At 57.8% G+C, this 12,359-nt stretch overlaps 2 protein-coding genes across 24 annotated transcripts in view; one reads left to right on the top strand and one right to left on the bottom strand.

Moving 5' to 3' along the window:
- Pisd (phosphatidylserine decarboxylase) overlaps positions 1-2,968 on the top strand; it is a 39,700-nt gene extending 36,732 nt beyond the window's left edge. For 8 of the 12 annotated variants that reach the window (XM_033762337.1, XM_033762340.1, XM_033762339.1 and 5 more), the window contains 5 exons: positions 16-72; positions 289-427; positions 625-771; positions 1,006-1,166; positions 1,705-2,968. In XM_033762337.1, the coding sequence (XP_033618228.1) occupies positions 16-72; positions 289-427; positions 625-771; positions 1,006-1,166; positions 1,705-1,929 (729 nt within the window). In that variant the 3' untranslated portion in view covers positions 1,930-2,968. The remainder of the gene's footprint in view (positions 1-15; positions 73-288; positions 428-624; positions 772-1,005; positions 1,167-1,704) is intronic. The other 4 variants (XM_019204467.2, XM_033762343.1, XM_033762342.1 and 1 more) reach the window with 4 other exon arrangements.
- Positions 2,969-2,986: 18 nt separating this feature from the next.
- The window catches only part of Sfi1 (SFI1 centrin binding protein), an 80,609-nt gene continuing 71,236 nt past the window's right edge, over positions 2,987-12,359 (bottom strand). For 9 of the 12 annotated variants that reach the window (XM_033762326.1, XM_033762323.1, XM_033762329.1 and 6 more), the window contains 10 exons: positions 11,273-11,369; positions 8,686-8,846; positions 8,203-8,277; positions 7,422-7,496; positions 7,105-7,281; positions 6,771-7,030; positions 5,894-5,995; positions 5,579-5,756; positions 3,961-4,277; positions 2,987-3,365 (listed from right to left, as the gene is read on the bottom strand). In XM_033762326.1, coding sequence (XP_033618217.1) covers positions 3,068-3,365; positions 3,961-4,277; positions 5,579-5,756; positions 5,894-5,995; positions 6,771-7,030; positions 7,105-7,281; positions 7,422-7,496; positions 8,203-8,277; positions 8,686-8,846; positions 11,273-11,369 — 1,740 coding nt within the window. In that variant the 3' untranslated portion in view covers positions 2,987-3,067. The other 3 variants (XM_010603833.3, XM_033762327.1, XM_033762330.1) reach the window with 3 other exon arrangements.

Below are 12,359 nucleotides of genomic sequence, written 5' to 3'. Positions count from 1 at the left end.
CGCAACCTCAGCGAGTTCTTCCGGCGCAAGCTGAAGCCACAGGCCCGGCCGGTCTGTGGCCTGCACAGTGTGGTGAGGCCCACCTCTGACATCTGCAGTTTCGCCTGTGTGTGTGTGAGCCCAGCCCAGCAGCCCCCACTGCCGCCCTCCCTCCCCACTCAAGTCCGGGTGCGCACTGTGTCCGGCACGTCCAGGGAGGGGAGGCTCTGAGTGCTTGGCAGATGAGGCGTGGGTCACCTGGAGGGAGGACCTCTTGCCTTGATGCCAAGCCCCTTCTGGCCCTTCCAGATCAGCCCGTCGGATGGGAAGATCCTCAACTTTGGGCAGGTGAAGAACTGTGAGGTCGAGCAAGTGAAGGGGGTCACCTACTCGCTGGAGTCATTCCTGGGCCCTCGCACCCACACAGAGGACCTACCCTTCCCGCCAGGTCGGTCACTGCACTACCACCGAAGGGTGAAGGAGGAAGAAGACTGGGAGGCTGTGGGAGGGTGGCAGGCTGGCACGCGGAAGCCTGGGGACGTTGCTCGGGCTGTCCAGGCTCCATGCTGACGCTGACTGCGTCACACGGGTTGCACAGCACTCAGAGCCCCTCCGAGCTCAGCTCTTTTCTGCTCTACCCCACAGCGTCCTCGTGTGACTCCTTCAGGAACCAGCTGGTCACCCGGGAAGGAAATGAGCTCTACCACTGCGTCATCTACCTGGCCCCCGGGGACTACCACTGCTTCCACTCCCCCACTGACTGGACTGTCTCCCACCGGCGCCACTTCCCCGGTAGGCCCAGGGCTGGCCTATGGATGGGAGCTGCCGCCGTGGGCTTCAGAGGCCTCGGCGTCTGAATGGCAGGGAACCAGGCTCCAGGCTGGGGTGGTTACGGCCAGTAGTCGACAGATTTAGGCTGGCCGGGGCTGGGGAGCTCCGTATTTGGACTGACACTGGGGCCATGAGCCCCTGTGGGTTTTGGGCCATGACTCTGGACAGCAAGTGGCGCGTTTCTCGTCCCCATAGGCTCCTTGATGTCAGTGAACCCTGGGATGGCCCGCTGGATCAAAGAGCTCTTCTGCCACAACGAACGGGTAGTTCTGACAGGGGACTGGAAACATGGCTTCTTCTCATTAACAGCTGTGGGGGCCACCAACGTGGGCTCTATTCGTATCTACTTCGACCGGGTAAGCAGAACCCAGGCTGTGCTAAAGCCCTGGGACTCCCATCTGCTGTGCAGCTGATCTGTAGCACTGATCTGTAAGTTCTAGGAGGGTCTCTGTCCTGGCACATCCTGCCAGCTGAGGCATCCCATCTATCTGGAGGTAGCTGAGAATTAACCTCCCTGCTTGGAATCTTGCCTCTGCCAGAAGCTATGGTCAGAAGAGTAAGGAGGGACCAGGAGTACAGAGCATGGGGTGGGTCATGCAGGTGAGGCCAGAGTGCGTGAGCAGGGTTCCCACCTGCCTGAAGCTGGCCTGTACACGGCGAGAGTCTGGTGCCTTTTGGGGTCGTTCTGGGACTGCCTGCTTCTGGCTGCTGCGGATGCTGGCCTTACACCCTTTGTGCATCAGTTGCCTCTGATTTCTCTTCCTCAGATGCTGTCCCCACCACCCATTCTGAGCTGCTTGAGGGGGTACTGGGGGCAAGCGGTAGGACTCCAAATGCAGGTGGGGCCGGCCCAGCCTAAGCCCCTTCTAACTCCTACCCATTCCTCACCCCCAGGACCTGCACACCAACAGTCCGAGGTATAGCAAGGGCTCCTACAATGACTTCAGCTTTGTGACACACAGCAACAAGGACGGCATCCCCATGCGGAAGGGAGAGCACCTGGGCGAGTTCAACCTGGGCTCCACCATTGTGCTCATTTTTGAGGCCCCCAAGGACTTCAATTTCAGGCTGAAAGCGGGGCAGAAGATCCGCTTTGGGGAGGCGCTAGGCTCCCTCTAGGGCTGATTCCTGGGTGTGGCTGCCGAGGGAATCTTTCTACACAGGAGCATGAGGGTCTTTTAGAGAGGCCCCGAGGGTGTCCAGGTGAGCACCACAGAGCCGTGGGGCTTCCACTTTGTAGGACCTGGATGATTTGCTCCTGCCTGTCCCAGAGGTGCAGACAAGAGGTTCTGGGTCCTTTTCACAAGGTGGCCAGAGCCCATATGCTCTAGGCTGCCCTACAAACCATGTCAGTGGGGATGATCTGGGGCACTGTGGACTTCTTTTTAACGTTGTGTAAACTGGAGACCCCCCATCTGGCTGAGGGTCCGTCCAGCTGGTCTCGGATGGTTGAAGATGAAGCGCTAAACATGCCCTGTAGCTGCTCCTCCTGTCACGGGGCAGTTTTCTTTCAGCCCCGTGTGCTTTTTCTGGCCTTGCCCCTTGGCCTCCCATAGTAAGGCACCTCCCTGGTAAGGACTGGACCCACCCTCCCCCCAGAGCACAAGGCCTTATGACAGCTGCCTTCTGTTCCCGTACTTGCCTCACCCTGCTTGTTGGAAAAGCAGAATCTTTCTTCTTCGTTTTGTTGGCTGCATGCATTGCCTTGGACTTTGCCAGTGTTTTCTGAGGATGGTGACGAATGACGCGGACCTTCACAGACCCTGAGGAGTGACCTCCCAGAGCCGGCCGAGTCCTCTCTGCAGCAGGCAGAACCACTTACTGCCCCGCTTGGAGGTGGCCGAGGCCTAGCTCAGGACCAGGGTGGGCGGTGGTGGTCCCTCTCCAGGTCCGGCCCTACAAGAAGTGGGGGCGGTTGCTACTCTGTTGGTGGTGGGTCAGTGCCTAGAAAACCTGTCCCAGGTGACAGGTATGCAGGCCACGGGAGCCTACTGCTAGGCCCAAGGCGAGGTTTTGTGGTGACCCTGGGAACGCTGTGAATTTCTCCTGCAGGAGAAGTCATTGAACTTTTTCAACTGTATCAGTAGCACAGTATTTTTGTATGAAAAGTGGGAGATTTCTGAACAGTAATTCATTTAATTGCAAGGCATTTTGAAATAATAAAAACTCACAAAACTCAGGGTAGCATCGCTTTATGTTACCGGAGGTGGCCCGAGCCTACCCTGCTCGGGAACACTGTCTCCCTGGGGTGAGCCCCTCAGCACAGAGCGCCCCGCAGGGCCCGGATGCGTGCTATGCAGGCATGGACGGGCTGGCGCTGGGCCTGGAGCTCCGTGGCCAGCTGCTCGATCTGCAGTTCCACCTGGGGGGAGGGAGGGACGGGCTGAATGGGGAGGATGCACAGCCCCGGGAACCGTCCTCCCGGGGTAGCTTGGGGTCTCACCTCCTCCAGCTCTTTCTGCATCTGCCGCTCTGCATCCCGGTCTTCAGCCCTGGGCTCCTCCTGGCTCAGCTCCAGCCACTTCCGTAAGCTGCTTGCTTGTCGCCGGCAGGACCTGAGGGTGCGGACACCTGTTGCCTGCCAGGCTAGGTTCTTGGCAGAGCCTTAGGGCAGTCTCTCTGGCTCAGGGAGAGGCAGAGCAGCTAATTTTCACATGGGGATGGGGTGAAGAAAGGTCCGGAAGGCCCCCTGCCCTGCAATGTAGGACCTGGCTTGGGAGGCCAACGGTTAACTCCCAGCCTCTCCATCCTCACCAGTAAGTAGGTGAAATCACCCGTCCTCTCTTGGCAGAGCTGGGGATGAGGGGACCAGTCTTTGCCCCGAATCTGCTACATGTTGATGGTTCTGACTGCTGGGTACCGCTAGGGAATAGGACTGTCCTCGTATTACCGTCACAGTCACTGGGTAGATGAGAGGACCCAACCCCCCATCCAAGGTAGGGCCCCCCAGTCCCAGGGGAAGCCACTGGATCTTCCTAATAAGCAGGACTAGGAGGGTAAAGGTGCCACGGTGGAGAGGGGACGCTCCACACAGCACACTGCACCCCTCACTCCCACCACAGGTGAGCCTCGCCCAGGGAAACAGAGCCTCCCGCCTTCTTAGGCCACATCTGCTCCTGTGCACAGGCCAGCGGGTGTCCTGAGCCTCACCAGAGGTTCTGCCTGGTGGTCTGGTAGTGCTGTAATTGCTGCTGGATCCCCTCCAGCTCAGCCTCCAGGTCCATGTGGCCTGTGGTATGACCATCTTCCCCTCTGGAACCAGGATGAGTCTCAAGTCCAAGATGCAGGACTGGGCTGAGTGCTGCCTTTTGAGGTCCCAAGTACTTAACTGCAGCGTCACAGCCAAGATCAGGCCTGGCCCTCGTTCCTGTGAAGTCCTCAGGCAGGAGCAGAGGAGGGTCAGGGCCACAGGTCAGAGCTGGGGGGGCCTTGGGTTTAGGCCCCAGGGTGGTGGGTTGTGCTGACATCTGTAAGGGAAGGAGAGGTGGATGCTCACAGGGAAGACAGGACGGCTGAGGAGAAGGCACCTGAGAAGTCCCTGTGCCTGTCTTACTGCCTGTTGCCCACTGTGCCCTGCAGGGGGTGAGTGAGCCCCCAGCTGCAGGAGCAGGAAATCCCAGGCCCTGCCCTGCCCTAACCAGCTCACCCAGTACCTGGCACCACTGGTAAAATGCCACAGGCAACCTCTACAGCCCCACCCTGTGCCGGGGCCGAGTTAGCACTGTCCCAGCAGCTGTGTCAAGTCCGTCGGCCTCACAACTCCGCGTGGTCTTGTGAGCTTGGTTAGCAGTGAGAACAGTGGGCAGAAGCAGTTGTTCCTCCTGTCCCACCAACACCTGCAGCCCTCCTGCACGCCCTCCCATGCCCCCTCTTCTGCGGGGTGGACTTGCCCCTTCTGTGACCACTCCACCCTTGTCACACCCAGTAGCAAGGAAAAGAAAAACAACCTCCTGACCCTACAGCTCATTCCGGCCGGGTGGTGGTGGCCCTCCACGGCCACACTCCGGGAGCAGCTGGCTCCTTGTCCTCACGCCAGCCACTCCCTTCAGGTGCCATTTTCTTGGGTGGCCTCAGCCCCTGGCCACCCCTGCCTGACAGGGTCCCTCTGCATTAGCCTCTCTGTTGTCCCTCAGCAGCTCTCTGGGGTTCACCAACCATGCTGAGGACTCCAGCCCTGAACTCCTCTGAAGGCCAGACTCGGTGCTGTTGTTTTTTTTCAAATCTGACAGGGTCAAAAGGGATGTTCAGTGTTTCACTACGCCAAACCAGGCCTTACCCATAATCCCTTTTTCAGTAAAAACTCATCTCTCCCGGGTTACTCAAGGCCAGGGTCCTAAGCATCATCCTGGAGTCCTTTTTCCATGCTCATGTCTGCCTCCAAGAGGATCTGTCCAACTCAGAGCGACTGGCTGCAGTGTCGAGGCTACTACACTGTGTGACTCACAGCTGCCCAGCCACCCGGCCCTGGCACTGTTAAGAGACCGGGTGGGTGCTGCTGCTAGAGACCTTCATCAGCCTCCTCTTTCCATTCCACACTTTCCACCGTGGCCTGCCTGACCCACTCCGTGGGTTTGCACGCCTCTTGGCTGTCCTGCCAAGGACAAGCTTCTTGGTGCCCTTCAGACCTGGCGTGCAGAGGCACCTACACTTACTGAGTGAATGAGGCCTCCTGTGTCTTCCCATGCCAGGGTGTTCCAGAAACACTGGGCAGAGCAAGGGCAGATCAGAGGATGGAAGCTGCGGACTGGCCTGGGGGTGGAGGACTTACCCAGGCTGCTGCTGCTGCTCCTGCCCTGAGAGTCGTGAAGGAGGAAGGGGGCAGTAGTTCTGGGCCTTGGCCTGTCACAGAGGGTAGCTTTAGGCCAGGAGCATTGGGCAGGGCCCCAGTCAGGAAGGATCTGGTCAGAGAAGAGCCTGCTTGGCCCTGTTCCTGAGGCTTCTCTGGCCTGCAAGGGAAGGCAAGAGGACAGAGAAGCTGCGGAACCTTTCTCTGCAACTGAAGATCAGAAAGCAAAGATGGCCATCAAAATACAAGCCCCCAGGTGGAGGTGCCATGTCTGGGAACCATGACCACATAACCTACCCACGCCCTGTGAGGGTGCCACACCCCGGAGACCTCTGGCTTGGCGTGGGCTCTAGCAGAAAATGTGGGCATCGTGGCTGCTTCCTTGCCGAGCGGGCACTGCTGGGAAGAAACACAGGGTCTATTCCTCTGGTTGAGGGGGTGCCGGGGGCCTGAGACCTCTGTGGGGTCCAACCCTTCCAGTCTGATAGAAAGGCCAAAGGCCAGACAAGGCATGGCTCCTGTTCCAGGTCAAGTACGTAGGGTGGACCTGGACCTAGCGAACTTCAGGAATCCCAGCGAAGGCTGCCCGATACGGGTGCCTCACCCATGGGTACTTTGACCCTGGGACATGGGTGTCCCTAACATGTCACAGGAGACGGGCTCTGAGACGTTCAGGCTCCTGCCAAGGCCATGGAAGGGACAACACAGCAGAGTCAAGGGCCGAGGCCTGGTCAGGCCTGAGGCTCTGGCAGCAGTGGTTATTCCAGGAGTCATCAACTGCCTTGACAAGGGGGACGTGAAGGGTTTGGGGACACCATCCAGGGAGGTGGCAGAAGCAGGTGCTGGGTCTCAAAAGATGGGGTCTTTGACAGTATTTTGGCTGTAAAAAAAAAAAAAGTGAGACGGGTGGGCCTGGAGTCCCTGCCCAACATCCTGCTTGTGTCACAGGACAGGAGGGGCAGGAAGGTGTTGAGAGAAAGGGACACCCATTTCCTCAGGAATTCCATTCTCCCCTCCACGCTGGGTGGGATGAGACCCATCCAGAGGACTCCCAAGCAACTTCACTGGCCCTCCTCACCTCCTCACAGGGCCCAGCTTCCCCGCACCTGTGCTCTCACAGCTTCTGTCCCGGAGAGCACTAGAGGAAGACACACACACAGCACAGGTCACTCACAGCTCCAGAAGCTGGGGCTCCCCAGCAGCCAGCGCCAGGCTGCCCAGGGCTGCCCGAGGCTGCCGAGCTTGCGGCCTCCTGGTTTCCAAGGTGGCATCCCCAGCTCCAGCAGCAACAAGGTCAAGAAGGGGACCATCAAACGTCACTCTCCTGCTGGGTGCAAAGGGTGCTAGGGGCTGAGACTCCCTGCCTGGGCCCAGCACCTTCTGTTTCCAGAGCTCGGCACAGCGTTGGACGGCACGGTGGAGACGTTCGGCTGCCTGCAACGTAGCTTCTGTCAGCTCTTGCGCTGCCCTGCCCGGCCCACTGCTCACAAGGAGGGGACTGGGCCTACCTGGACCTGCTGCCGGGCCTGAAGCTGCTGCCGGAAGGCCTTCACGTTGGCTGTGAAGCGCAGGAGCCGGGTGGCGCCCTCCTGGAGGAGCTGCTGCTGGTAGGCCTGTACCGCCTGCTCCAGCCGCACCTTCTTCCTCCTCCTCTCCAGCACGAAGCCCAGCCATGCAGCCCAAGCCTCCAGGGAGGGCAGCAGGTGAGGCTCAGCTGTCCTGCTCAGCCTCCCCCAGGGACCTGCCGACCCACCCCCACTGAGCAGATAATCCCCTCCCACAGCCCCGCCCCGAGAGCAGCAGCAGGTTATGAAGTCCCCCTTACCTTTGCCTGTAGAGAGAAAGCCCAGAACCACAGGGCCCGGGCTGTGCACTGCTGCTCCTGCCTCTTGGCCACTAGCTGCAGCCGGAAAGACTGGATTACTCAGGAGGCCACCGAGGCTTCGTGGCCCTGCCCAGCTCATCACTCGCTAGCGGAGGCTTCCCTCCTCCCACCGGAAGGACCCAGCCCCAGGCCTGGCCAGGAGATTCCCACTACAATCATGATTTGTGGATCAGAGTGCGATTAGGAAGGGAGGAAAGCAAGAGGAGCAGCAAGCGGGGACAGTAGGCTGAGCTCACGGAAGAGCGCTGCAGGGAGCTCAGCAGACCTGGGATGGCCCTCTAGCAAGCACAGCAAGAAGGACCATGTGCTGGCTGTGCAGAATGTGTGAGACCCCTTCCGGCTGTTTTTGTTTTGTTGTTGAGACGAGGTCTCACTATATAGTTCAAGTTGGCCTTGAACTCACTATGTAGCCCAGGCTGGCGGGAAACTCGGTGATCCTCCTGCCTCAGCCTCCCGAGAGCTGGGATTACAGACGCGCTCCACCCTGACCAGTGCCTTCTGGCTTTTCATTAAGACCTCAGTGGCCTTGAAGGGACCAGCCTTCTACAGATTGCAGGTAGGAGAAAGCTGATGGTGGGAAGTGACTGGAGAGGTAGGGAGGTGGAGGGAGTCCGCTGACAAAGGGCAATTAAAGGACGAACTGCGGCGTGGGCCGAGTTTACCCACAGCCAGGGCTCTGAGCCAGGGCAAGGAGAGGGCGTCTGTGTCACACAGCTCCCACCTGTCGTCTCCACCGCTGGAAGCAGGCCCAGCTGAGTCTCCGCGCCAGGAGTCGGGTGCCCTGCGTCTGCAGGATCTGGGGAGGGAGCCAAGCACATAAGGAGTCAGGCCGCCTGGAGCAGCTCCAGGGTGAGGCTTCCAGCCCAAAGGAGCTGCCCTCCCCTGGCCAGATGTCATCTCGGATGGTGCACTGGAAGAGGGAGTCACACAGCTCTGCAGATGTCCCCAGCTGCAACAAACCAGGGGTCAAGATCAACTAGGATTTTGCACCAAGCCACCTCACCCTGGGGGCGTCGAGTCTGAGGCTGGCCGACCCCAGCCTCCATCAAACTGGAAAGACTCCAGGAAGCTCGTTTCCACGGGACCCCAGACTACCCAGCACCCATGCCATCTGCCTTGGGTTTTATTCGGAAAGATGCTCCCCTGGCCTGGACAGCCCCGGCCACACGGGAAGAGGCTGGAGAGCAGCTGCCACCTGCCTCACCCTTTTCCTGACACACCCCAGATGGTGCGTCTTCCACTGTGCCATTGCCGCCCGCAGCAGGTGCCGGTGGTGATGCCAGGCTGCCCCCTCCAGCAGGGCTTTCTGCTGGGCAGCCCTCTGGCTACAGTCCCGCCAGCGCCGAAACCAGGTGCGGAGACAGCCTATAGCAGAGGAGATGCAAGCCAGGGTTTGTCCTTTCACAGGACTTTCACAAGCAGCAATGTCCAGCCCTCCTGTGAGTGAACTCGCCACACATGGAGCGTGGCGACGTCAGGATGCCACCTTCAGTGAGTACGTGAACCCGAGGACTGGAACCAGTCTGCTGTTTACTGCCGTGCCCTGAGGACCCTCCCAGAACCACAAGCCTGCCCACAAGGGTGCCAGGCCACAGAGCCATGCACAAGGTGTGATCAGGCACCTTCCCGATGGAGCTAAAGCTTGAAGAGAAGACAGCTTCGTTTTAACGAGGAGGAGATCAAGGTACAGTCAGAGAAGTCAAGCCAGTCCATGCCACGACCTCACGGTGCTTTGCCAGCCATGCCCTGACTACTCAGGTAGGGGCCTGACTTCTGCGGATGGATAGGGCCGCACTCTGCATATCGTTTCTGTGTCACCAGATTCCCCTGTGGTAAATTTTTCTTGGTCCCTGAAAGGTTTCAAGACAACACAGAGGGATGGGACTGGGGCGGTGCCTAGACGGGGAGCCCTCCGGGATCGCTGGAGGCCTAATGTCTGTACTGAGTGCTGTACTTCTCGGGTGCTGCTTCAAGAGCCTGCCTGTATAGAGGCTGGGGATTTAGCTCAGTGGCACTGTGCCTGCCTCACAAGCGCAAGGTCCTGAGTTCAATCCCCAGTTCAAGAAAAAAAAAAAAGAGTCTGCCTGTCTATATATGTATCACTGGATCTTCTTGAGTGACAACCTTGAAAGGCAGGTACTACATCCCCATTTCACAGATGAAGAAACTGAGACGCAGAGGAGGGATAACTTGCCTGAAGTCTAACAGCCAGATTATCCAGCACTACCATGACTGCTGTTTAGAGATGAGTTCTTCCATCTTGAAGAACTCCCCCAGCACCCAAATATGACTGAGATGGAGACCTCAGCATGAGCCAAGAAACCGGCCCACAGGTAAGTACTGTGGACCTACCGCGCACAACGTCTCGCTGACCAGCCTCCCGAGCCCCTTGTGCCACCTATAAGGAGCGTGGTGGTCCCAAGGCCTGCCCCGAGTCACTGCCTACTTTCACCTCTCTCAAGGGAAGTCCTTCAGAGAAAGCAGCTTCAGGCGGCATCTGGAACCGGTCCCCTCTAACTTCCCACCGTGGCCAGCTGTGGGCGTCTTTCCAGTGGGCAGCCCACCAAACTGTACTAGGTGCAACAGCTCTTTTCCGACAGAACCAAGGATGGGATAAACCCCTGCTTTCTTGGGAAAGAATTAGAAACATAATGCTGGGATCACAACCCAAACAACACAAATAGACTTCTGTTCTGTAGCAAACTCAGTTATTAAGATAAATCAACAACTTGACTAGAGCTGGGCATGGGGGCGAACGCCTGTAATCCTAGCACGCAGGAGGCTGAGGCAGGAGGATTGAGTTCAAGGCCAGCTTGAGCTACACAGTGAGTTCAAGGCCAGGCTTAACTACATTGGTGAGACCCCGTATCAAAAGAAACAAGCAAACAAATTCAGCATTATTTCATTAACTATGAGCTGCACCTTTCAGAGTACTGGATTTTCCCACTGTGGGCTCCCTAACCACATTAGGAGAGAAATCTCCACGTATGTCTCGCACACAGAGGCACCGACTCCTGCCCTGGACTCTTTCCGAGGATGTTTATACAGCGGGCCGTGGGATTTGCTCATGGCTGGCTCGGAGTGGGTCGGGTAAGCAAGTAACTAGTTCCTGACACCCAAGAGGCCAACTACACATAAGACGCAGAAGGGTCCGCACACCACGGGGGCCGACTTGCTAAGTAGCTGCAGGAGGGACTTTCCCTTGGAACAACGCCCTGCCTGGCCACCTAGAACTTAGTCCGTTCCAGCTTCATTTCCCTGTAGCTCTTGGGCCGTGACCTTTCATTTCAACATAAACTGCTCGAGAATTAGCTGGAAGCGGAACCTTACGATGCACCGAATTGAACAGGGTCCCCTCCACACACACCGCGACATTCATGTCCTCCCTGGAATCCTGACAGTGTGAGCTAACCCGGAAATAGGGTCGGTGCAGATGTAAGGCGTTAAGGCGGCGTCACACCAGGGTAAGGTGGATCTTAAATCTAACGTGCCTCGTGTCCTTAGAAGAAAAGACGCGGACAGACAGAAAGGGACATCCCACGGGGAGGTGGCTTAGGCCGCAGGGATGCGTCTACATACCACGGACAGAAGCAGGAGGGAGCTCGGCCCCGCCGACACCTTGGCTTTGGAGATCTAGTCCCCAGCACTGTGACAGTGATTTCTTGTTGTCTGAACCCTTCCAGTCATGGCAGCCCCAGGAGGCAGACTGCGGGGGGCAGAGGGGCCGCCAGGACTCTTCTGTAACCTTCACATCCCTCTCCGGACCGCCTGCTGCCCTGGGTCCCACTTACCCCTCGCCAGCACCTTCCGGGCCTCCCTGAGCGCACAGGCCTCCCGCTGTCGGTAATGTATCTGCACCGAGGCCACCTCCCGCCACTGGACCAGGACCTACGGGCAGGCGAAGGAGAGAGAGGTGATCCTGACGTCCCAGGTCAGCGGTGCCGAGCCTGCGGCACGAGTGCTGCTTCATTAAAGCCCCGACAGGTTCACCATCGCTCTCCGAGGTCCTAGGCTCTTCCTGAAGTGAGGATGAGTGGGTGAAGTCTGGGGGTCACACTTGTTCCAGGAAGCACTCGCCATCCCAACAGCCATCTAACAAACCTAGGGACAGAGTCTGGCCCCGCCAGGAAGGCGCTGAGGCACTGGGGCTTTGCAATCAGAAGGATTCTGACAGAGTGTCTATGCCACGCGTACCACAGAGAAGTTGTTACACGGGCTTTAATTTTGAACATAGACGTCACATGCATTTACCATGGTTTGGATCTAAAATGCCTTCTGAAAGACTCATGTGTTCAGAAACGGGCTCTAACTTCAGTGGATTAATCCATTATGGATTCACAATCTGATGGCACTGTTAGGAGGCAGTGAACTTTAGGAGGTGCAGCCTGGGCTGTATAGTGAGACCCTGACTCCAAAAGAGAAACATCCCCAAGGTCACACATGGCGCCACCATGCCCGGCTTTGGGGATTATATTTGTCCCTAGCTCCCTCCTCTTTGGCTCTCTGCCCTGACATGAGCCCTATCCTCCACTACACCCGTCTGCCATGATGTCTTTGCCTCACCAACAACAGCTACCAATGCTGGAGCTAGCTGACCAGGGACTGAAACCACGGGCCAAATAAACCTGTCTTTAAGTTATTTTTCTAATTCTGTCACAGTGACAGAAAGCTACCAACACTCTATGAGATACTGACATCTAATTAACAAAGTACTTTAAAAAAAGAAGTCAGGCCGGGCGTGGAGGGTCACGCCTGTAATTCCAGCACTCAGGAGGCTGAGGCAGGAGGATCGCTGTGAGTTCGAGACCAGCCTGAGCTACACCGTGAGTTCCAGGTCAGTCTCAACTACATAGTGAGACCCTGTCTCAAAACACCAAA

This window comes from Fukomys damarensis, unplaced genomic scaffold (assembly GCF_012274545.1).
Source record: "Fukomys damarensis isolate Sample0158 unplaced genomic scaffold, DMR_v1.0_HiC HiC_scaffold_12, whole genome shotgun sequence".
NCBI lineage: Eukaryota > Metazoa > Chordata > Mammalia > Rodentia > Bathyergidae > Fukomys > Fukomys damarensis.
Note: the sequence above shows the minus strand (reverse complement) of the source record. Positions and strands in the feature narration are given on the sequence as shown.